At 40.5% G+C, this 25,637-nt stretch overlaps 2 protein-coding genes across 4 annotated transcripts in view; one reads left to right on the top strand and one right to left on the bottom strand.

Annotated features, from left to right (window-relative positions):
- stk10 (serine/threonine kinase 10) overlaps window positions 1-9,284 on the top strand; it is a 41,053-nt gene extending 31,769 nt beyond the window's left edge. Inside the window, exons 11-20 of the mRNA XM_022762595.1 lie at window positions 2,268-2,392; window positions 4,088-4,211; window positions 4,479-4,658; window positions 4,828-4,920; window positions 5,123-5,252; window positions 5,412-5,536; window positions 5,748-5,936; window positions 6,042-6,167; window positions 6,331-6,444; window positions 7,375-9,284. Coding sequence (XP_022618316.1) covers window positions 2,268-2,392; window positions 4,088-4,211; window positions 4,479-4,658; window positions 4,828-4,920; window positions 5,123-5,252; window positions 5,412-5,536; window positions 5,748-5,936; window positions 6,042-6,167; window positions 6,331-6,444; window positions 7,375-7,515 — 1,347 coding nt within the window. The 3' untranslated portion in view covers window positions 7,516-9,284. The remainder of the gene's footprint in view (window positions 1-2,267; window positions 2,393-4,087; window positions 4,212-4,478; window positions 4,659-4,827; window positions 4,921-5,122; window positions 5,253-5,411; window positions 5,537-5,747; window positions 5,937-6,041; window positions 6,168-6,330; window positions 6,445-7,374) is intronic.
- A 1,146-nt stretch (window positions 9,285-10,430) lies between these two features.
- Window positions 10,431-25,637, bottom strand: part of sh3pxd2b (SH3 and PX domains 2B) — a 39,878-nt gene continuing 24,671 nt past the window's right edge. Inside the window, exons 5-15 of one of the 3 annotated variants that reach the window (XM_022762606.1) lie at window positions 24,643-24,740; window positions 20,127-20,152; window positions 19,706-19,741; window positions 17,732-17,863; window positions 17,233-17,334; window positions 15,782-15,865; window positions 14,993-15,110; window positions 14,633-14,844; window positions 14,266-14,312; window positions 14,021-14,146; window positions 10,431-13,868 (exon numbers count right to left, since the gene is read on the bottom strand). In XM_022762606.1, coding sequence (XP_022618327.1) covers window positions 12,330-13,868; window positions 14,021-14,146; window positions 14,266-14,312; window positions 14,633-14,844; window positions 14,993-15,110; window positions 15,782-15,865; window positions 17,233-17,334; window positions 17,732-17,863; window positions 19,706-19,741; window positions 20,127-20,152; window positions 24,643-24,740 — 2,520 coding nt within the window. In that variant the 3' untranslated portion in view covers window positions 10,431-12,329. The remainder of the gene's footprint in view (window positions 13,869-14,020; window positions 14,147-14,265; window positions 14,313-14,632; window positions 14,845-14,992; window positions 15,111-15,781; window positions 15,866-17,232; window positions 17,335-17,731; window positions 17,864-19,705; window positions 19,742-20,126; window positions 20,153-24,642; window positions 24,741-25,637) is intronic. The other 2 variants (XM_022762604.1, XM_022762605.1) reach the window with 2 other exon arrangements.

Raw genomic sequence — 25,637 nt, 5'->3', positions numbered from 1 at the left:
AGAATGATGGACAAATACTCTAAAAGTATATACATATATATCATAAAAAAAACTTCTCCAAAACGGAATAGGCTTTTTAAAGTTGTATTAGCCCCAAAAGGAGAATTTTCTTCCCATAGAAGACAATTGAACTAAACTTGACAATCACCAAAGTCGTGCCTCACAGACCTGGTGAGGAGGGGAAGTTAGGAAGCTGAAGAGAGAGAAGACAGAAACCATTTTATCATTAGACACCGAGCCTTTCTGAAGCAAAAAAAAAATATGCAACATTTCCCATTCATCGGGACCAACAGTGCCCTTTGTGTGGGCACAGTTCAGTATTCATCGCTGTGAATGGAAGTTTCTGTGCAGCTCATTGTCACTCGGTTGCTTCTGGAGGCTTATGGACTGAGCATGATTGAAAATCCTATTGACTGTGCGTGGTGTCGTGTCTGTTTGTGGTATGTTAAGTTTTTCCAGAACAGATTATTCAGCAGGCGACTCTGCCAGCAGCCTGCAGTGCCAGTGAATGGGCAATCTTTGTTTTAGGATAGGAGGACAGGCAGGCATATTAAGTCAAGTCTGTTGTTTTGTACGGGATTAGTGTGTGTGTGTGTGTGTGTGTGTGTGTGTGTGTGTGTGTGTGTCTCTGCACGAACGTGTGCATGATGGAGAGCATTAGCGTATGCATTTGCTCATGAATTCATCTGCGTGTGTGTATGTGTGTGTGTATAGGAGAACTGTGTGTGTGCTGTTTTGTGAATGGCGAGTGATGGGAAGTCCGCCGAGTCGTGAAGAGTAGAGCCTGAGATACAAACAACCCAAATGTCCTCTGATTATAGAGCCAATGTTTACTTATCAACACACGCGCACAAGTGTTTATTGCTTTTGTAAATGTGTCCGTTAAGTACAAAGGGAATCATCAATTCACTGCAGTGCAACACTAGAGTCCAGGAGCTGTCATCTCTAGCAGTAGCCTCACACAGACTCATATGGAGTGTATTTGCTCAGCTGTAGTGGCTCCATGTGGTAGCTTGGACTGAGTGGACAACAGTTCACACACACAAACAAAATTCATTCCCACCCTGCCTGGAGAGCAGCTCTCCTGGTTCTTTATGGCTTTCCTTGTTCTTTTATCCATTTCTTTTTTTTTTTTTTTTTTGTTTTCCCTTTAAGTCTAGTGCTGTTATCTCTCACTTTCTTCTCTTCTCTTCTCTTCTCTTCTCTCTTTTATAAACTAATTTTATACCAGGAAATGACGACACCCATGGTTTGAGCTAACCCAATGTTTGCCGAGTAAACCCTGCCATATCAGTCTTGTAAATATTGCCAGTGGAGGCTGATTTAGATAGGGCACAGCTGATGTTACCATCCCTCAACACATGCTTAGTCAGCCAGAACAACTTGGTCTGTTTATTAAAAGGTGGGGTCATGCACTGACTCCTTATTAAACAATTGATGTGATGTGCAGTATGACGACCCATAGCCATTGTTTGATTGCCCTGTGCTGCCTTTCTCATTCCTCCAAAATTCTTCTTGGTCGGCCCATAGTTGGAAAAGGACTGCTCTTGTTTGGTTAAAACCTCGAATCTCAATAGTTCAAGTTGTTGTAGAGAGTTAAAGAAGCTTTAAAAGCCAGGTCACATTGTGTCATATTTAGTGGATTAGATTGTGTTGTTGTTAAACAGTTACTTCCTGCATGGCGCTCCCCGAAGCAGTGACAGATGGAGCATCTAGTCGCTTGTTACAGTAGAACTAGATTGACAGGAATATTAATGCCTTTTGTCAACACACGTAACACACACAGCTGCCTTTCTTTTCACCAGATAAAAAGACCACACCAGAAATCAAAAGCTCACGCATACCCAAAGGGGAACTCCACCAATTTTACAGATCAGAGTCTGTTTACAAGTCTTTGGGAGTACTATTAAAAAGACAATATCTCTTGCTCTGCTGCAAAGCTTAAACCTTTTTTGTTTCACAATGTTGGAATGGAGTGCTATTTTAACCCATAAAACACATTACCTTTATAAATATTGGATTTCTTAGTGGCACAATGAGGTACCGTAGGATTGTTCTTAGTACAATCCTTAGTTCTACCTCATACTCACTGTCTCGCAGCATGTCTCTAAAGTACTAAATACTAGAATAACCTCAAGAAAGAGTATCAGTGCACTCCCAAAGTTTACTGTCAAACATATTTGAGATGCATGTAAATAAGCACAATCAAAGACTTGTCTTGTAGTAAGGTCTGACTAAAACTGACCATGTTCCTTTCTGCTTCTCAGGACTTCTCAAGTAAGACTCTGAAGCGAACCAGGAAGTTTGTTATTGACGGTGTGGAGGTGAGTGTGACCACCTCCAAGATCATCAGGGATGATGAGAAGAAAGATGAGGAGATGAGATTCCTGAGGTATGTTGGATGTCTCTCTACAGAACACACATTCGGTACACAAACATACAGAGCCAATAGACAACTCTCCCCATTTCCAAGTGATATTCACATTGGTGCTGCTGCGGCAAAAAGGAACTACCAGGGCAAAGCTGGTGGCCAGTGGACAGTAAAAAATAAAATCTGTAAAGTCGGTCCCAGTGTCTGAATTTCTGACCCAGTCTGACTGTGGCTCTCACCATCAAGGTCACTCTTGTATTATCTTGGTTTCTATCACTACACGTCTTCGCCTTCTTTGCCTCCTCAAACAACAGTGCTCTTTTTCATTTGCTGGGTAGAATTTTCACAGTTACTCCACCGTTTCCACTACCTGGGGAAAGCCACAGATAGCTACCGGAGAAAACAAAAGCACTATCCTCTTCCTGTTTTGGCTGCATAGTGGCATGCGCACTTCCTTTATGCCGTGAATTCGGCCTTCAGTTTTCTGCGAAATTCCATACCCGGAGGCACATGGAATTCCATAGTGAAAGTGGGGCTTATAGGGTATCAGTCTAAACACAGATGGTGTCATTAGTCTATAGCCATTACATTGTGCAGTCAACCTTTACTTCATAATAATAAGTTACAACAAAAAAGCTGTCAGGTTGTCTATTGTCACTTAAAATATTTATCTGTCTATCACCATCTAGATAAGCTGGACATATGTGCTGTGTCTCCACCTCTTGGTCCTTCTTCATTTTCTTGGAAAAATTCATCTGTTTTCATTCCCTTTAAATGAGGGCCATGAACTCAGGGGTCTGTTCATTCCTTAGCTCAGACTGAAGTCCATACAGTGATAAGTGACCTGCTGGACGTTGCTTACTACACATGTCCTACTGTTTAAGGCATCCTGAACTTTTGGGCTTCAGCCCCTTGGGATGAGAGTCTACAAATATCCAAACTGTTATGGAAAAAGACTAATTTAGGTAATGGTTTGAAAGGAAAAGAAAAATGTCTCTGAAGTTACTTTTAGATGAGGGTGAAGTTGAGGTTAAGTGTGTAGGGAGTCCAAATGCTGTAAAAGTGGATCCATATACTTTTTTATTTTTGTTGTGCAGTTACATAATGTGCTTTGTATTGTTTTAAAAAGAGCAATTATTGCAGTTATGACAGACACACTACTCTGCCTCTGAAGCCCTACAGAGTTCCTGGTGCATTACTCCTGCCATCTAGTGGCAGGAATATGACATTGCATCTATGACTGCAGTAAAAACAAAAGAATTGTGTCTATTTCACAGAAAATCAGTATTCAAACAGGAGAAATATTCATTTTTTGGCACACTGTCTTTGCATTTCATTATTGTATGGACTAGCAATGTTACCGTTCATAGAAAACAATTGAAAATGATCTTAAAGCTAACTCTGGTACAACATCAATTGGTAACATTTGTTTGTAATACTGTACATGGTTCCTTCCAAATAAAACAACTAGAATAAGAGCAACAGACTTAAAATATCTCCTTCCTAACTAACCTTGACTTGCTGAATCACTGACCAAACAAACACCCAGACACCATGAATATTGCATTGTTAATGTCAGTTTGCAGGATAGATAGCTAATAAGTGGATGACTAACAGAAACGGTATTAACATTGCCCATTTGAGTTGCCATTGAACCTTAAAAACATAAAGTTGTATATATGTTAAAAATCTGTGTGTATGTGTTTGTGTGTTTAGACGCCAGGAGCTGCGTGACCTCCGTTTGCTGCAGAAGGAAGAGCACCGTGCTCAGGCCGCTCTCAACGCCAAACTGGAAACGCAGAGGGAACAGATGCAGAGACGTTTTGACCAGGAGATGAATGTGAGTCACAGCCACACACACACAAAACTGACACTTTATTAGGTACACCTGACAACATGTGTGATCCTATACAACAGCCCTACAATTAATCATACCGTTATGAATATTAACATATTTACTTTTATTTACTTTCTTGACACACATGTTGCCATTGTGTTTGCTGTAATAAAAAGAGTCTACACTTAATTAAAAAAAAACAGCCCTGCAGTGTTTTGTGTCATATTTTCTAAGCTTAGAGTGCGCTTGTTTCCTATTGGTTCATCCCAGACCAAGAAGAAGCACTACGACGGGGAGCTGGAGACTCTGGAGAAGAATCAGAAGCAGACTATTGAGAAGATGGAGTCAGACCACAACATTAGACTCAAAGACGAGACCAAACGCATCAAATCAGAGCAGGAACGAGACCACCACAAGTTTCAGGATCATATGAAACACAAGAAAAAGGAGGTACGTTTGAGATAGTGAATGTGGGTGTTTTGACAAAGGAATGAACACTGCTTTTAGTCCTTTTTATGTTTTTTTTTTGTTTTGTTTTTTTTTTGTACATACTCACATACTTTGCTGGCCTACCTATGTGTCTAAGTCTATGAATATGGCTGAAATGTGCCTTCTTTAGGTAAAACAGTCTGTTGATAAGCTGCCCAGAAGTCAGCGTAAAGAATCCTTGAAACACCAGATGAATTCCTTCCAAGAAATAAAAGTTAAAGAGGTAAGTTGTTTGGTCAACCTTTGGGCTAATGGTATTTTCATACATCTGTCGAACATATTCCATTCTGCTTCCTGATAAGGCACCTTGAGCATTATTGTAACACTTTTTTCTTTTGTGGAGTAAATGTCTGACTACTCTAAGTTGTGAATAGTATAGCGCCTATTAATCCGCTCCATGTCTCTTTCTCTTTTCTGTGCTTTAGGAGGAGAAATTCTTGTCGGCTCAGAAGAACTACCTGGACACCACGCTGATGAAAATCCTCACAAACAACAAGAAAGAGATTGCAGAAATGGAAAGGGAATGCCTTAACAGGAAGCATAACCTAGTTAGAGGTACAGTATCTAGTTAGGCAGTGGATGAAAGTGAAACCAACACACAATATCTGATCACTAACAACCCCCTAAGTCCTGTCATCCTTTGTCAATCTCTGGTGTTGAGAGATGTTACATTTGTACAGTATTGACATATTGTGTCTCAATAACTTTGATTAGAGCGTGAAGCTACGATATGGGACATGGAGGAGAAAAATCTCTACGAGAGACACCAGTTACTGAAGCAGCAGCTGAAAGATCAGTACTTCCTCCAGAGGCATCAGCTTCTTAAAAAACACGAGAAGGTAAACCATTGGATCGGACCTGCACCTTGCCACAATAAGTTCGCACCATTCTACACACATTTAACTTTTGGTAAATCATGTGATCGAATGTCAACATCAAGTCTCGAGTCATCGGAATTCGTTCTCATTTTATTTTCCTGGTCCGGCTAAAATTTCATGTTCTGCCATCCAACATATAGTCCACGTATATCTATTTTCTGTGTCACTGCAGGAGCAGGAGCAGATGCAGTGCTACAATCAGCGAATGATTGAGATTCTGAAAGCCCGGCAGCAGCAGGAGAAGAACCGGATGCCAAAGATCCAGCGTAGTGAAGCCAAGACCCGCATGGCCATGTTCAAGAAGAGCCTCCGCATCAACTCGACGGGAAGCGCCTCAGAGGACAGAGAGAAGATCAAACAGGTAGAGGGAAAGGCTTGTCTCACTCCATGATTAAGCATAACATTAATTATGCAGCAGGTCACTCACTCACTTTCTCTCTCTCTCTCTCTCTCTCTCTCGCTCTAGTTTTCTCAGCAGGAGGATAAGCGGCAGAAGTCAGAGAGGCTGCATCAGCAGCAGAAACACGAGAACCAGATGAGAGAGATGATTGGTCAGTGTGAAAGCAATATCAGAGAGCTGCAGCAGCTACAGGTGACTCATCTTTTACACATATTTCTTTATTATTCTTTAGAGTTTGGTTGTCTCCCATCTGGAGTTTTTTATTTTTTTTATTTGTCCAGTCTATAGAACAGCACACTAAATGAGCACAATAAATGGCTTGCAGTTGTTAACAAAAGCTTGTTTTGTGCCCCAGAATGAGAAATGTCACCTGCTGGTTGAGAATGAGACCCAGAGGCTGAAGCATCTGGATGAGCAACACAACCAGCTGATGAAGGAATGGAGGGATCAGCTGAAACCCAGAAAGAAGGTATGTTTCCCATCAAGATGTTATTGCAGTGTGTCATACAGAACAAATTTCACATTCCTACATGTTTATCTACATGTTTATGTTTTACATAAAATGTAAACCTACATTAAATATGTACTGAAATCATTGAAGTGCTAAGTGACCGGATAGTCCTGATTTACTCTCTACATATCAGAGCAGAGCATAAGGAAATGACTCTTTCTGATACAAGTGTATATCCATCTAAGAGAGCCATCTAAAAACAGCTGATTTGAAAACAAAAAAATCTCATGCTGAGACTTGGATGAGAAAAATGCCATTGTCTTATCTGGATTAAGTATTTAGCTTATTTTAGCATGAAGAGTGGAAGCAGGGGGAAACGGCTAGCCCGGCTCTTTTCAGTTCAAAAATATCCCTACACACAGCGCTAAAAGCTCGCCATTTAACACTGTATCTCCTTTGCGAAATCTGTACACAAACAAAGAACAAGTCATGGTTTTATGGAGGGGTTACATGATGTAACTGTGTCTTAGCGAAAAGCAGCCGGCTGCAGTGACTTCATGCTGAACTAAGCTAATCTAGTTTTGGCTCCAGAGCGATACTTAAAGCACAGATATAATGGTGACATCAATCGTCCAAACAAGCATATTCCCCAAACTGTCCAACTTTGTCAAACTATTCCTTTAACTTTATAAAACAGCTCGAGCACAAGAGAACTTATTTTTTTTCCAACAAAACTAAAACTCGTTTCTTATTGTCCATTTTTGCTACGTGCATTATACTGTATATCTGTTCTACGTCAAATAATCATAGTTTTCTCATAGTTTTTCCTATCTTGTTATGGTAATAATCCACCTGCATGTCATTAGATAAGTATAAATGAAGTTTCCATCCCTCTATGTAAGCTTGGTCAGAAAAGCTTTTACATATCTTGGTTTCTAACCCTGCCAGGCCCTCGAAGAAGAGCTGAACATGAAGAAAAAGGAGCAGGAGGTTTTCTTCAAGATGGGTGAGGGTTCTGAATGCCCAAACCCCAGTTCTCCCACCAAACTCTCCAAGTTTGTGCCTTTCCAAGACTCTTCTACCACATAAAAGCAGCCGCTGTGATATTGCACGACGTCGCCTGGCCACTGATAGCACCTACACATAAGCGTACACACTCTCACCCATACACCGGCAGGCATTATAGTTGTCTGCTGCCTTCAGTTTTAATTTGCTTTGCCAGTAATGGCAGCACGCCTATCCCTCCATTAGGTTCCTTTATTGTTTTAGTGAATATTTATGTGTTAACTCATTTTTCTTTGAAAGTGTTGTAGTATCTGATTGACTTCAAACTCGTGATGTGCTTCGTGACTCAGCTACTTAGTATCTGCTTCCATACAGTGTTCTGATTCACTTTCTTAGTCCGCTCCTTTATAGCTTACCAGTGAAACATTAGGATAACATGATACAGTGGCTGTTAGTTTGGGTGAGCTGAAGATACCAAACTAATAACGAGTCTTAATAAGTAAATATTGAGGAAAATTTTGGTTGGGTAGAAGTAGCACCCAGCGAGGGTATTTCTTTTTCGCATGATGAGGAGGAATGTTTGTTTCTATGAAAGCTGGTGAGCCAGAGACTAAGCACTTTTTTGTTTACCCCCAAATTATCAGTGCCGTCTTCCAAATGTGACCAAAAACACACCCAAAAATGAATGATTTAGTGACCCCCCTACATGTCATATAGCTGCCAAAGTCTGCGCATATTTATTTTTACTGATAAAGAAAAACCTTTTCCAGATTTATCACTGTAAATGCTAATTTTAATATTTTCCTTTATTTTTATTTTTTTAACCAACACCCATGGTATGAAGGATGTACTCATTATTATCTTGTTTAAAATGGGGGATGAGGCTAAATCCAAAGTTATCAGAATTTAAAATTTCTTTTAAATGATTATTTAGGAATGAGATTTTAACAGACAAGGGAAGACTAATTGTTATTCACATAGTGTTGATGTTATGTTATGTTTTTCTGTTGTATTTTTACTGTAAAAATCATTCACACTGGATGGGAACTGACAAAGCCAAAGCAAAGATACTGTTATGTTCTTTGAAGGATGTTAAACAGGGGATTTAAATCTAGATTTAAAAAAGAAAAAAGGTATTAAGTGTATAATAGTTATACCATGTGCAGTAGTGCACTGCCTGCTAACCAAAGTGCAATATTACATGTATGTCTTTGCTAACCTTTAAAGAGGTTTTATTTTTCGTAATTTGCCTTCCTTTGCACTGAGAGGGAGAGCAATATGAAGAGTTTCACCAAAAACAGATGCGTCAACATTTTTAGAAAGAGATGATGCTTAAAATGATTTCATCTTCATCATTTTTTGTTCTTGGCAAGCAATAACTTAAGAGGTATAATCTTTCAAATGATGATCTGATTTTGGAAGATAACTCTTCATATCAGTTTTAAGGGAGTGCAACAATTCAGTCTGCTGTAAGACGCCTGTAGATGTTTAACCTTCAACTGAAACCTTTAGTTTGCAGCTGAAGAACTTGTTGCCTTGTTAAATGAGAGAAAGTGCTTTTTTTTTTTCTTTTAGAGCAGTTTGGCCTGCAGATTTACATAGAAGCAGGTCAGCAATCAGGTACAGCTTAATCTCTCTCTCCCTCTCACACACTGTCTCAGAAGTATTTAAAGTTGTTGTAAAAATACCCTTTTCTGTCATGTTTAATGGCTCCATCTAGGTCTTCCTCTGCCTCAGTTTACATAACATTGTTTGCATGGAGGGGTGGGGCGGGGGTAGTGAGTGTGAATGAAACTGTATCAGAAGGAACCACTGTTGTAAATAACTCTTAATAAATGCAGATTTTCTAATTACTGAATTGTGGCCCACCAAAAAGCACATCTTATGTTACGTTACGAAGACTGCAGAATGATGCACTGACGTCTAGACATGATTTCTTTTCAACTCCGAATTCGAGCGAGCTGAGAACATGTGGAATCTTCAGTCGGTTTAAAGTCGGTCTGTTTGTGGTACCTGCAAGATTTGGACAAAAGAGGCAGATGCTCCAGTTTGCTTAATCTGAAAGTAAAACACTTGATTGACAGAAAAAGTGGAACCTTGAAGGAAAAGGTAAGAGGACCTATAAATCACCTGTTAACAGTAGTTTCATCCAGTACTTCCACTAACCTTTATATATCTAATCTTGTGCTTTGTTCTCATGATGCAGTGTAGCAGAGGTTACCGGCTCCTTTAACACCTGCAGCAACACAGTGTGAGAGGAAATACTGCGAACACCACACGGTTTGGAGGAGAGCTGTGAAGACACTGCGCACCAAGGCTGGAGCTGTGCTGACAGAGGTGGGTCAGTACAACAGTTAATGCTTTTTTTTTTTTTTTTGCCACTTGGAGACGATTCAGACAATGCTGAGGTGTTAGGAAACAGCTGCCTATTTACACATCCTTAAGACATTAGCATTCATTTGGAGTCATTTTTCTATCAGCAAATGTAAGCACAATTTTCACAATTGTAGCTCTTCTGGTCTCTTGAGTCAAATAATATGTCTCTTTAACTTACTGCTAAATCGTCTGTGGATGCTCCACGGCTAGCTGCTAACTTTTGTTTTGCCGTTTGGTGCCGGGCAGGTTGCGTACAGTGAGTTTATCTGAGCTTTTGTCTGCTGCAGCTGCAAACGATGGTCGATGAGAGTGGTGAGACTCTACAACTTTAAAATTAAAGACTGTAAAACCAAAACACTGGACAAAAAGTGGCTAAACGTGGCTTTGAGTTCTATGGAGAGTGATTTGATCCATAGTTAAAGGTGACCTGTGGAGTTTTCCTGTTGACAAATTATACAAATAAGTTATATTTACCTTTTTGCTGTTTCTCACCAAATGCTGTGTGTGTCCTTGGTCTAATAAAACAAGTAAACACGTATTTCCGTTATCATGAAACATGTAAAAACAAACATTTTTCTCAGGATTTTTGAAATGCCATTTGAGACACAGTTTGACAGCTGAACTGAAAAATCAGAAACCTTTATTGACTTAAGTAAAAGGAGACTCGATGTAATGAAAAATACATAGCAAAAAAAAAGTAAATAAGATTACAATACTGAAATGATGACACCATCAACCCACATGTTTGCTTTGCACTGTACTGTACCTTCATGTCCTTTGTCTACATAAATTACACCTGAACAATACAATTTTAAATGTATTGAAATTGGATCTTTTTTTTTTCCTAGTTGGTAACATACTTTCATCATTTCTGTGTAAAACATGGGTGGCAGGTGGTGTAACATTAAAGCGACTAGAAGCGGAACACAATCTGTGTTACAGCTTGTAGCCTTGTCTGATTATGTCCAGAACCATGAACACACATTTTTGAGTTTCCAATTTTGCTTGCCAATTTTGAAAATCTAACACTTTTTCTTTTATTCTGGACCACCTGATGTGAAATGATCAGCCCCTGGTTTCCACGTACTTTTCAGAAATCCCATAAATCAACCAATCAAATTCCCTCTTGGCTCTTTCTTCTTCTCCTCCCTCCATCAGTACAGAGTCAAAGACCTAACAGATGGACCACCACAGAAAAGTGATAACAGTTCAGATATGACTCTCATTACTGTACAATAAAAAATAATTTGCTATACTGACCATGCTTGAGACCAGTCAAGCATTAATGTAAAACATTATTTTTATACAATGGTCATACTTTGCTGTTGTTTGAGCACCAAACGTCAGACTGTACACTTAAAATACTGTAAATCATTGCACAAATCACTGTAGATCTCCAATTTCTTACGCCTGGTCAAACATCTGGTACAGGTATGCAGATGTGCTCAGCAAGTCACATTTCACAATTCTTATTTTTGGGTGCGAGAGAACACGATAATGTTTAAAATACATTAGACAGAGCTTCTTTTCACCTTCTCAGTTTTGATTTTTATCCTAGCCTCGTCTTTACATCAGTGGATATTTTGTTACAGTGAGTATAAAAAAAAAAAAAAAAAAAATATGGCTAATACAATGGCAAGTAAAATTTAGAAATAAAATGCACTGTGGCATTCTTCCCCCTTCCTTAAGCATGTGCAAACTTCAAACCTAAACCTCATCTGATATGACTGAAAAAGTGCACATCTGTTACAAGTCACTGCAACATTAATTATGCAGTCAAAGAAAGAGAAGCATTGCAATAGCACTAAAAACAAATACGCATTTATTTTTTTTTTAGTATAACAAACAGCACTTCTACTTGGCAACGACATTTTGTTTAGTAATAGCTAATAGCACTTGAAAGCCCACATGTAGTCATTGAACTCCCCTAATGAGTTCATGTGCAGTCTTTTGTCTAAAGGATTTAGGAGTACTTGTCTACTGCTGGAGAAAGACTGGCTGGATTTGATTATCTAGTGCTTTCTCCTGTGATGTAGATTTTTGATTTAAGATTCCAGCAAGGACTACGTCTACAGTTGCATACAGTTTATTAAGCACTGAAGCACTCTGCATATAATATTGAGGCACCATATCATAGAAGGCATGGGTGTAGATACATTAATCGCTGTTATAACGCCTAGCCTTTGTAATGGCAGGACTGGCACAGGCTGCAACTAGCATATGACAAAGAAAGCAAATAACATTACCTAATATTTAATGTAATTTTTAGATTAAAAAAACAAAAACTAAAAACAAGTAAACATCACAAGACCCATAAGGGCATGTGTTATTGCTGGTTCAGTTTAGGTAGAACATCCTTATCAAAATTAAACATAACACGTGTCAATTAAAAAAAAAAAGAAGGTACCTATAAATAAAATAAAAAAAATGCTAATAAGCTACAAAGTAGTGATAATTTGTTCATTTAAATCCTTAGTTTATTTACTTATTCATATGGCGATGGTTTTGAGAGCTCATTCACACTAAGGTTTTTTGCTCAGGTAATTCGAGGGGATCCAGCCCTCGACTTCTTCTCCTACATTTTTACAGAACCACCAGCCACTGCTGTTTTTTTCCAGCACCTCAAACACTGTACCCACCTTGAAGCCGGATGTTTGTTCATCCCCTTCAAAGTCTGCCACAGCTAGATACAGCTCATCCTTACTTGGCTCCTTGAGTAAAGGTGGAAGCTTGTCCTTGGGCGGGCCTGGCTTCTCGCTCTTCAGCTGGGGCTTGGGAGGAATTGGGACTTTATTAAACTTGGACTCTTCTTTCTCTTTGTTTGGAGGTGCCGGAACAAACCCTTTGGGTTTAGGGGGAGGGGGTCTGCTGAGTTGGGGTGGTCCGGCCTTGGGAAAGTCCTGGGCTTCTTTTAGAGCAGATGGAGGTTTGAGCTCAGTTGGACTGGACGGGTCGGTCTTCTTTGGAGGAGGTGGTCTTCTTGGAGCCATGGTGGGGGGTCTCTGAGGGGGCTCCTTGTGGGGAGGCACTGCTGGTTTTGTGGGCGGGGGAGATGAGCTCTCCTGGCTATGACCATTAATGTGTTTTGGGGGGATTTTTGGCTCATCACAGTACTTACCATTGTTGAGAGTAGGGATGTGGATGGGGGGAGAGCAAGGGGGTGAACTGGGACGGGAACTATTTGCTGCCACTGAGGTGTCATTCTGATGGTTCACCTCAGCTGACGCAGACCCGGGATCTGCAGGTTTTGATGGCCTCAGCTTGCTTCTCAGGTTGGTGATGTCCAGTTTGTTCTCTGCTGGGGGGTCTGGCTTTGCAGCTGGAACAGGTTTAGGTCGGACCACTGGCTTGGCCTTCATAAAAACTGATGGGCCAGGTGCCTCTGGTTTCTCCTCCTGCACTTCTGATTTGGGTTTTGGTGGCTGTTTAGGAACAGGTTTCAGATTAAACTTCTTCACCTCTTTGGCAGAGATCTTGTGACCGCATTCAAGACCCATCTCATTCCGAAGGTGAAGAGCTTTGCTCTTATCTTCTTTCTTGGTCTCTGCTGGTTTGTCTGGTTTGAATGGGGGTGCCTTGGGTGTAACCATTGGCATGATCACTCCAGGAGCCGGTGGTTTTGGGGGCAAAGGCTTGGAATGATCAGGTCTTGGTTTCTCTGTTACCTCCAATTCAAAGCTCTTATTAATGGACTCCCTGCGAGGTGGCAGAGCTGGTTTCTCCTCGACCGGAGGGGCAGCTGGGGCTGGAGGCAAAGGCCCGGAGAAGGGAGGGGCCACCTTGGTGGCACTGGACTTCCAGTCTCTAAGCTTAGGCCGGGCACAGGACTCGCTGCCTGGCTCATCTGGTAAAGGCTTGGACCAACTGTCATCTGTGCCCGCAGCATTTGAAGAACCATCTTCCAGCCTCAGCTTCTCCATCTCATTGGGCAGAGGGGCAAGGAAATTAGGTCGCACGGCATTACTGGTCTTCTTGTACTTGTCGATAAAGGTAGCAGGGGCCCAGCCCTCTTTCTCATCTATCTGGATGTACCACCAACCACTTGCATTCTTCTCAATCACCTGACAGGGCAAAAAGAAAGTATAAAGTCAAGATCCATCACGAAAATAAATGAATAGATTAAATTTAACACTTATCCAAAACCAAATGATTTCAATATAAAATAATTTTTCATACTTCATTTTAATGTGATTTTAGGGAGTGCCTGACCCACCTCGACTTTAACTCCAGCCTGGAAGCTAATACCATCAGGGATAGTGGTCTGGAAATCTGCAATGGTGTAGAACTCTTCCTCAACCTGAGGAGGAATGGGTGGCTTGGGCAGGTTTGCACCACGGGGCTGTGCGATATATGAGAGAGAGATGTGTAAAAGGTTAAGTTGAGGAAAAAGATTAAAAACAAAAATAAACTGAGAGCTGTCTTCTAATACAACAGAATCCTTGCTGTGTCAAATCTTACAATGGTAAGGTCTCTGCGCGGAGGAGGTCTGTGTCTTGCTCCCACTTCTGCGGAGGGAAAAGACATGTCATCGATCATTTTGCTGAGGTGTACATTCGCAAAGCAGTGGTGCACAAGCCCGTCTGTGCACTATGAAATTCTCACACATTTTGCACGTAGGTTTTTCTTTATTTCCGTTCAGACTCGACATTAAATACTGAGTCTGTGATTTTGGCTGGACAATAAGACTAGCCTAAAGCAAATCACTACCTCGGCAAATTGTGTACACTTGATCGCTTAACGTGCAATACATTTTGTATACTTTCTAGTGTTTTTACATCTCCGTGCATTATTGATTTCTATACTCATATATACTATATTCACTTACTACTTTTGCTGTCGGAGAAAAGTGACAGCCTGTTTTCTTTCTGGCTGTTGTCCTTGTTCTCCTTGGCTGCATTGTTTTGCTGGTTCTGTTTGGAAAACCCGTCGAGGTCGTTTGTACTGGCATGAGCAGCAGAGCCTGCTGACTGCTTCTGGCTCTGAATGTCCGTCTTCTTCAGGTAGGAGGCTGGGGCCCAGCCCTCACGGCCCTGGTACCTGAGTGGATGAGAGCGAAATTACCTCTTTAGTTCATACAGATTTTTATATTTATGATATTAATGTTTTTTGTTTTTTTTTAAGAGGAGCATCCCCAAAATATTTAACAGGGATATCTCGGGAAGTGAATGTCACTAATTTGAATCACCTGATTTTCCACCAGCCCTCCAGATTCTTCTGAATCACCTCGACAACCATGCCTCTCTCCAGGTCGATCTCATCCTGGTCCCTGGCCGAGTATGGGTAAATCACTGAATACTTCTCTTCTAGAGTCAGGAAAAAGACAGTATTGTAAACTTTAAGAACATAATGTCTGTTTTGAAGATTATTGTGTACAGATTCACAAATAAGGGGAGCACAAATAAATGCTGACATAGGGTAAAAGCTTGGGAGAAAGAAGTGCCCAGTTCAAAAATACTTAGTCCAACACAACCGTCTCTGTGTGTGTCTTAGGATGAGATACTGAAGTTGCTACAGAAGTACATTGGCTTTACTTTAACCGGTTCAATGAGGCAAGGCTTGAGCAGCATCTTGTGGAGTGAGAAGATGTAAGATAGACACTTGTGCAACACACAAAAACACACATACATCCTCCACAAATACTGACCACGAACAGGACAAACTTGTTACTGTACTACAAATGCAGTAATTACTACATTTTCTATTATTATTTCTATCACAGAGATGTAAATCTACTGCGCTGGTCTACCAAGTGTTTATTAATGCTGGTTAATTGAAATGATACACATTGATATGATACACACACAAATACACAATCCACTGTGCATGCAAGGATTTAATTTACATGCTTGGGTCTCTCATGCAGCATACATATCATGCATACACATAAACAACCATGCACACAGTTGTGTATGCGTGTGCACACACACACACACACATTTTAGAATAAGGGGGAAAAGAAAGGCGTGCGCTCCACCTTGCCCAAAGCCTGTGCTGAATAGATCCCCTAAAGTTCTGCGACGACCCACGTGCCTTGGCAGTGACCAGAATCTCCGAGGCACTGATCCCAGTACAGTAAGTGGGGCAAAATAGGAAGTGAACATTACATATGTCATTCTGGTGATCTTTCCATCCCAAATTAAAGCATTTTCAGTATTAGTGGACCTAGAGGAAATCAAAAGTTGTACTCCAAGCAGGCTTGGCACCTAAAGGGATTATTGGTCTGTAAATGGGGTACGACTTGTGGATGAATAATCCATCTGTTTGTGGAACATCTGCGTTTTTTTTTTTAATCATTGTGTTGTTATACAGTAGGTTCCATTGGATCCCCTTTCCAGTCTGTTAGCAATATGTTGGTGACACTGCTGTACTATACTGCTGCCACAGAAGGTAGCTTTATTTATAACTTGTTCTTTTAATAGTCGCTCATAGACCAAATAGTTCATGACAAAGATATGTAGGTGATGTTGGCCTTGAGCATCGTCTTGAGACTATTAAATTAAATCGAACTCATTACAGAGAAACTTGCAGAACTGATGCTGACCATCATTGGGGCAATATTGACTGTACTTTTTTATGTACTTGCTCAACTGGTAATTTACTCCCCTCTGTTTTTTGTATTGTACTTCTAGACATCTGTGGTAATGCCAGTGAATGTGGATGTTAGATGTTAGATTAGTGATTCTCTAATTTCAGGGCTCTGAAGGAGTGACCTTCCCAACGACCACAGGGCAGCCAGCTCTGTGTCCACTCTTAAACTACATACTTCTCAGGCTTTCCAAGACTTTGAAATATGGTCTGTAATTTTGCACTTTTGGCACGGTACATGTCTTTGCTTGGTATGGCTCCTACCATGTGCTGCACAGTATCATTCTTTTAACATCTACATCATGCTTTTTTTATGGAACTTACCCAGATACTATGGATGGCATTTTCTTTTTCTATTTGTTCCTGTTTTTGTTCCAGCTTCACCTTTATTTAATTTTTTTTTTTATATATACGTTAAATATATTTTTTTTAATGAGTGCTCTATAATTTGAGTATTTAAACATATTAGGACTGCTGTGTTTAAGAGAAGAACATGACACACTTATTGACCACTGAACCTTGAATACTTCCATTTATATCTAGCGTCTGGTGTGTGTTATAGGAGTCGAATAGTGTCTGTCAAATAGTGGCACTACACGTGATGCGTATTGTGCTTTAGAGGGCAACAGGAAGACAGCAGCACTTTGGTAAAATATGCCAAATATTTGCCAGAAGTGCACACAAGTACAGTTTAACTCCTACTTGCAGTCACATCATACCAAAAGGAAGAAATAACTCGCATGTACAGTTGTATTTGAGACTGAATGCTAAATGGGCCTCTTTACATACTTCACAATATTGAGAGTAAACAATAGCCCCCGGCTGGAAAGCTTTACGTACCTTCTTCCCCTGGAAGACTGAAGTCATCAGGGTCATCCTGTGCCTCGAGGCATGTGGCAGGAACCCAGCCCTGGGCATCCTCCGAGCTCACAAACCACCACCCTGAATGAGCAGGATAGAAAAAGTGAACACATGAGATGCTCATTTCATTCAAGGGGTTCATGGTAATTCGCTGCTGTGAATGCATGACAAATAAGTGCGGCCCTTCCATTTAATATTTAATTTAATATATAAATGAAACTGTGAAATAATATATATCAAATACTTGTAGCACACAGTCACACCTGGGGGCATTTGCCAGTATGCCTCATCTACTATTTATTACTGGAAAAACTCCACAAGCATTAGGTTTAGCCTTGTATTCAAAGGCACCACAGCTGTCAACTAAAGCTACTGATGTTTCCACCATCTATTTAAACCAACCTCCTTTGCACAAACTTAAAAAAATAATAATAATAATAATAATGAAAGACTATACTGGATGCTTTATAGAACTTACCAGACTCATTTTTCTCAATGACCTCCACCACCTGGCCCACATGCAGGCTGATCTCAGAGCTCTCCTGCTTTTCATAGTCTGTTACCGCCACGTACTGGTCGAGGAGGAGGGGGTCCGCTGAAGTGGAATCTCCTGTAAATGGGGAAAAGAGGCTCATTTAGCTCTTTTCTGTTCCTGCTCCTTTCTTAGACAAGCTACGGATGAAATCTCAATAATGTAAAAACAAAAGCCTCCTCTCATTACCTGTTATTCACTGGGGATCTTTAGTAATGTTTGGTAATGTGATATTAAAAGGTGATGTTCATGAACTTGGAATCATAAGATTACATCTGTGTGGCTTTGAGAGTGTTTTTTTTTTTCATTCTCCTCTAATTGAGCGAATGTAATTTGACCTTTTTAAAATGTCAGATTTCACACACACTCCAAAGAACTTAACCGGAAATCCAGTTTAAGCATGCTCTTTACAAAACATCTGCGGAGCTACAATAAGTTTTTGATGAAATGCCGAGAATAATTCCAAGGTATGGAAATTTAGAAGAAGCTACTGAGCCACATGGTTTTAAGTGAGAGGAGGCTTATCTGCAGTATGGAGATTCACCCCCGACATGAAGCAGAGGAGGTAGCGGATTGTGGTTGGAGAGACGGTGTGAGGGGAAACAAAGAGCTGACAGAGGGGTAAGTTCAAAAAAAAAAAAAAAAAAAAAAAGGAAATGTGGGGAGAATGGGAGTGAACGAGAAAGTTAAAAAGTGTCAAGGGTTAAGACAATCATAAACACGGCTGTGATTTCCACAGAGACACAAACCAGCACCACCAAGACCCACCACCAATGTTAGCACCAAGCCAGCCTGTGAAAAATCTACTTTTAACACACGAAGGCTCACAGTACAACCACGGCTGTAACTGAACAAAGTACCTTTTGGTTGACACATAGCGCGTTGAGATTTTAACCTTTATGCCTCAAGGGCAGGACATTAACATCACCCACCACAGCAGTGCAGATCACTGAAGGTGCTGATGGGACACATTTTTCAACAAACGTGTCCGTGACTCACAGGCAGACAGAAAACAGGTCTGAGCAGATGAGAAAAATCTGAGAAAGCACAGATGTGCTTAATTCTAACTGATCTAAAAACAGCTTAAAGTACCACAGCCTGTCTTTCCACGAACAACCTTCAGTGAGCTGCAGCAAGATGGGCAAATGGCTTTAATAAAAACAAGTTATCTGCAATAGATTCTCAATTCTGTCAATAAGAAATTTGAATAGTAGTGCAAACTCATGCAAAGGCAGAACTAAGGTAAACTAATATAATGATATATCTGGTTGAGTTTAATTCAAAGAAAAGAACCAGTTAGCCAACTTAAATACAAAGAATTTGGGAATATGGATTAACAAAACCTTTATTAATTCATCCCAAAGACATAACTTAGTTTAGCTTTTACATAATGAGTTTGTGATGTTCAATTTCCAATTTTCCGAAATAGGAAATTCTGATTTCCTAGTCCTTTTCAATTTTCATGATATTTTGCACACACATGAATTGAAATGGCTCTTTGGTTTCAAGCATTTCCATTGAATTCAACCAGTTACCTCTTAACTCTTAAGATTCCATACTGCAGAATTATTTGCATGACTTCAATCTACATGATTTAGCTTGATGCTGAAAACATAACCGAGCTAGAATACAAGGCCGTATTGCATCCACGGTCTAGAGAGAATCCCTCTGATGTAGGTGCAAGGTAAAAATCCTGCCATTATCTCCAGTCCCCCCCCCCCCCCCCCCCCCCCCAAAAAAAAAAAAAAAGTTAATCAGTTACACTGTATGATTCATTTAGAGAACCAAATGCAAGCCCCAAGCCTTCAACAGAGCCACGTCCCACCTGCCCAGGCCAGGGAAGGAGAGGGGGGGACAGCCCACTAGCAACCCGCTGGGTCACACACACAGCACGACCAACCATGACAGCATGTTTACTACCTCGCTTTAGGAAAGTGGTCGCTCTCTCCACAAGCCCTGATGGAAAGGAAAATGAATGGAGAAGAAAACTGAAAAAAAATGACATGGATGCAACTTAAAAGAATATTAGATGAGTGAAGAGGATAGAGAAGATATATATAAAAAAAAAGTATATACAGTCAACTCCAGATTGACATTTAAAATTGTTCTGGTGGAATCATTGTTTTTTTTTGTGTAAAATTCAATGACCACTAGATGGAGATGATGTTATATACTACAGATAATTTGCAGAGGACTTGTATTCATAAGGAAAAAGAACCTGATTATATTTCTGCACTATTTTCTTTTGTTTTTTTTTCCCAAGGATAAAATGACACACAATAGTCAAGGCCAGCTCAACCCCATTTCATTTTAAAATGCACAAATAAAGCTGCCGTCTTACCTGATTTCTTCTTTCCCATGGGTTCCCTGGTAATGAGAGGAAATCATCACATTACTACTGGAGCTAAGGAGATGTTCCTAGCCAACAAATACTATTTTACATTTTTTGGAATAATTCACGAAAACTTGTAGATGTCACAAAAATATCTTAAAATTTGAAAAAAAAAAAAAAAAAAAAACATAGGACGACGGCCTGAATTCAGACTCATTACTGTCACTGATGAGTTATCAATCAGTCTTTATTCTGCAGGAGTGACCCTGGTACAGAAATCAAGAGTTTACTCGCGTGTTCCAAGACGATGTTTGGCTCTTGTACTTCTTCATTCACTTCATTATACTGCTGCTGCTGTTACTACCATCCCTGTCACTCTTGCTGTTTTCACTTAACTACAGTCTGGCACTAATGACGCTCTTTAAACAAACTCTGAATTGATGAGTTTTAATCGGTTTTTGAATTGTTTCATATGATTTTTTTTTTTTTTTTTCAAATTTTTTCATGGTGTAACAATACAACAGAGGAGTGATGCCCTCCAGCAAAGAATTAACATGAACTGCTAATATTATCATTTTTCTGTTTAGATCTGTTTATATGCGGCATCTGATAAATATGAGAAGAGAATCTGTCTCTCTGCCTCGTCTCTCTCTGATGTACGGCAGTGTGAGTAAGGAGCCTCTGATGGTAAATTCAATACAGCATCTGCTGTGTCTGGTTTAGACATTAGCCAGATAAATAGACCATCACTCCACAGAAGCAGTCAGGAGCTGATTCAATGTCCAGATTCCCCCGAAAAGTCAATGGTGGCTAATGCTCAGTATTTTACTCCCTCGCTCGCTATGTCTCAGCCTCTTTGTTATCTAAATATTGCTCCCTTACTTTATGGCCTTCCATCGCCTTCTCTTTTTCCATCTCACATCTTCCATGTCTACTCCACTCGCTCCTTCATCTCCCTTAATCATTTCCTTGGCAGCTGCTCCTTGTTCGCTTCCCTGCATCAACATGAGCGCTCTCAGCCACAAAAAGCACTGTTCAATCGACACAACTGTTAATTGCAGGGGCTTGGGTCTCAATAAATCTTTACCCATAAGCGTGCCCATTAACGTACTATAAAAAGAAATCTCTGCCTGGGCCAACCAAAGCAATACCAATGATTTGGATTATTAAAGGAGAGCAGTGTGTGTGTGTGTGTGTGTGTGTGCGTGCGTGCATGCGTGCGTGCGTGTTTGCTCTTTCAACTCCGCGGTGAAACCATGGTCAAGATACGCACCGGACATAGCCACTAACTGACCCATAGCCTAATATGATTATTTGAACTACTTTACAGTATCAAATGAAATGAATCCTTCCACTCCCTGTTTTTATTTTATTCTAAGTCTCGTTACAAAACCATTAGGGCAAAACTTCAATTTCAACTTTCATGGGAAATTTCATATCAGGCTGAGAAGGTTGAGTCACATGCAGGGCACTGAGATGATGAATGGGAGAACAAACTATAACTACATAGTCATGAGAACACACTTTGCAGGTTTGCCGTTACAGAAGAGACACAAATAAGGTGACATCTATCAAAGCCTCTTCTACAGGGACGGTATATGCGTTAGGTTTCTACACCCGGAGCACAACCGTAAAGTTAAACACCCTTTCACCTCCTTCTGTCTCAGTTGTATTTTAAGCTCCTCTTCATTTTTTCCGTCCAGCTCTATTTCCATCTTGGCCCACCATCTGATTCTATTTTCTTCCCCTATGATCGCCCCCACTTTCCCCGTTTGCTTTCGCTTAACCATCCTTGGTGCAGCGCTTCCTCTTTTCTACAGACACTTCCCACACTAGCCTGTCTTTTCTAGTTCGGACCCACTACTTTCTCTTTGCATTTACGCCCCCCCCCCCAACTCCGCCTCCTCCTCTAACTTTGCAGCTCTTAAGTAGAAAGTCCAAGATGTCCCTCTCAGTGGAATAGATTTATAGGCTGTGATAAATCTTCTCCCACAGTGGCTGCTGTGTCTGTACACCAGCCCTGTTGTCAGTCAGCCAAACAACAGGCTGCACTAGCAGAAAGCAGTAATCCAATTTCAATAAAAGACAAACCAAGGTCTTTCCTATATTCATCCGCCTCAAGTAAATGCCCCCTCTCTTTCCTGCTTCTCCCAACACATGCTTGGGGTTTTGTATGAGGAGTACGGAGGTATGTGTCCTTGGCAACCTCACTGTGGGAGGACAGCAAGACAAAGTGTGTGTGTGTGTGTCTGTGTGTGTGTGTGTGAGACAGAGAGAGGAGACAGAGAGAGAGAGAGAGGTCGAGCTGTCAGGAACTATACATACAGAGAAACAGTTGATTCTTTCAGACATAATATCCACTTACTATCAGACAATACCCACTGCCATTTCAGAGAGCTGTCTGATTACCATATAACTGATAGGCAGCCACTACAGAGTGGAAAGCTTCCCAACGTCAAAGAGGACACAGGAAATATGAACTATTCTTGAGCAAGTAGCATTTTGTCCTGTGAGTTGCTTGTTTTATAATACCAGTGGTACAAGGTAGAATGGCAGTTAAGTATAGTACTTGAGTAAATTTACTTCCCACCGCTGTATAATGCAATAATTAAACATTTAGTCTAGTCTTCAATGGGTAGTTTAACATCAGAAATAGGAGCGGTATAATGTTGCGCACCTACAGATAATAACATAAGAAGCTTCTTTCATATTGATCACGCACAGATATTAAGGGGCTTGTTACGGGAGAGTTGCAGAGGGTTATGTTTGTCACATTAGTAAAAAATCTCGGGAAGGAGAGAAGCGCCTCCGCTGACTGACACATTCCCAACAGTCTGATTCTCTTATCACAGGCCCAGGTAGACTATGTGACGGCAACAGACAGCACACTTCAATGTGACATTTAATCCATTCGCGTTCTAGATGACGATATGGCAGACTGGCGCAGGCACTCATCTCATTCCCCATAACAGCAATGTGTCCCGTTCAATGCCCTTGAGCAAGAAGGATATGAATTGTAAGCACGATGTGAACGTTGTGCCGCTTTAATGAGATGTGTTAATAATTACATTACATAATGTTATTTGTTGAACTTTATGAAAGGCAAAAAAAAAAATTGAAATAAAAATTATAGCTACAGTATGTTGCATTTGAAAATTGTTGCTGTGGTAGCAGTGCGGAGTGAATGAAGGGCTGGATGAACTGTCACAGCGATTGCCTCTTCTTTTTTTTTCTTCTACATTTTCAGATTTCAGCTGCTCAGCAGTTTTAATGAGTTTAAATGGCAAGATGACAACACAGTTGAGACATGCCAGAGAAATTCCCTCGCTTAGGGGCTTTACAGAAACTGGGTGTTACTGTAGTCCTGATGGAGGCTATTGTTGCACAATGCAAACAAAATAAAGTGGAAAGTGATGCAATAGTTCAAGGAATATCTCTAACTTTGTAGTACAAAATGATGAATTTTTCCAATAGAAACTGGCAAAAGAGCGCACAGTTATGTTATATTATTCATATTATTAGTGCAGTCTATAGGGAAATGATTAGCTCATGGTGATACACTTTCATTCATGTGACTCTCTTCTTCAGACGCTACCTTACTGCTTTCCCAACATGCACTCCTGCCATATATAACAGGACCTGTTAACTAATTTCCCTGCTGACGGAGGCAACTCCTCAACGCCTGGTGCCACTCATCGGTACGTGATGACAGAGAAGTTAAAGCGAATGCCTCAGCTGACAGCTGACATCTGTTGGCGTTAAAAAACAAAAAAGAAAAAGGAAAAACATCTCAAGGGTTAAATGTTAGCCACGGGTTATGGTCTCTATGAAACCAGCCACCCGTAACCTCCACCGCCCTGAAGGTGCTGCTAACTTCTAATAACAACACATTCGCAACTGTGGCCTGTGTCTGTGTGTGTGTGTGTGTGTGTGTGTGTGTGTGTGTTTGAGGCTGGCATTGATTGCCCACTGATGTCTTATGTTTTAGCACATAGTTAACTGTCAGCACTGGATATGACGCTAATGTGTTGAGTGAGATTTACAAGAGACAACAGAGCGGGTCTGCACACCTTGGGAGCAGGCGTGCAGTCTCAGCTGTCTGGAGCCTGGTGGCTGAACTGAGCTGCAGCTACATGCTTATATGCTAACTCAGCATTTAAAAAAAAACAAAAAAAAACAAAAAACAAAAGGACCCATTAAGTGTGTTTATGCTTGAAAAAATCCAACAGGAAGTGGTGCAACCGTATGAAATCATATCCATTAGAGGATGTAATGAATGCTCATTACCAGCAGACTGGTGGTAAATGCTGACGGGATGTGACATGACATCAGTCACGGAAACAATGATGGGCTTTCCCCATAGCATGTGAGCCCTGAGCATTTGTAACAGTTGAGGAGATGTGTGTGTGTGTGTGTGTGTGTGTGTGTGTGTGTGTGTGTGTGTGTGTGTGTGTGTGTGTGTGTGTGTGTGTGTGTGTGTGTGTGTGTGTGTGTGTGTGTGTGGTGTGGTGTCCATGCGTGGTACTGTACTCCTTTGGGTGGGTTGAGGTCTTCAGGTCTGGTCTCAAAAAATACTCTGACCTCCTCGCACTGGGAGATGTAGACCGGCAGCTGAATGAGGGCCTGCAGACAAAAAGCATAGCAGAAAACTTAGGTAATCACACAAACTGGCAATTACAATCACTTCAGTATATACACAAGTCAACCAGAGGTGAAATATAGCATTCAATGAATGTCTGGCCTCCTACGTACAATACTTGAGGGCATTTTCAGACTACTCTCCTGTGCCGGGAAGCATATTACAGTACAGAAAAGGCATTGAGCAACTGGTTTATCTAATGTTCATAAATCTGTCGGAGAGTTTCAGTTAACTACAACACAGATTTCACCATGTAACTATTCAATATATTATAAACAGCGGTTGCATTTAAGAAAAAAAAACAACGTTTTACAGATTCCAGAACATCAGTATAGGAGTATAGGACCCACCTATTTCTGTTTCAACAACGTTTCCCACAATCTGTGTTTTTTTTCTTTTAGCACTCCTACGTTATAAATTTTTTTTTTACATTTTGGCAATGGAATTTCATACATTTTTAAATATCCCATACTGTTTTTGACTGCCACATTCTCATACTTATTACACAAGCTTCAAAAGTTGATAGTATTTTGTGTGTGTGTGTGTATAGATGGCACACCAGCAATACGAGTCTGACTCTTGACATTTTGCACAATTCCAAAATGAAGATTAAAAACATTTTCACTGATTAAAGTGACACATTTAGATGATGACTGTGCAGCCTGGGCAGAGGTATGTGTCTACGTCTCTCTTGTTTTCTAATATTGTGTCTAGTTTCTTATATTTGTTCTTATTGCCCCCTCTGGTGTATTTTCTAATATGAAGAGCTAAATATTAGATGATTTCAGAACGAGACTTTCACGTTCTCTTTGTGAAATGTTTTTCAATCACACCGGCTGGTTCTGTTCTGTGTCTCCGGTCCTGAGCCGAGTTCATTGATC

This window comes from Seriola dumerili, unplaced genomic scaffold (assembly GCF_002260705.1).
Source record: "Seriola dumerili isolate Sdu_G_001 unplaced genomic scaffold, Sdu_1.0 BDQW01000449.1, whole genome shotgun sequence".
Taxonomy (NCBI): Eukaryota; Metazoa; Chordata; class Actinopteri; order Carangiformes; family Carangidae; genus Seriola; species Seriola dumerili.
The sequence above is the reverse complement of the archived record's forward strand: the minus strand, read 5'-3'. Positions and strand labels throughout refer to the sequence as shown.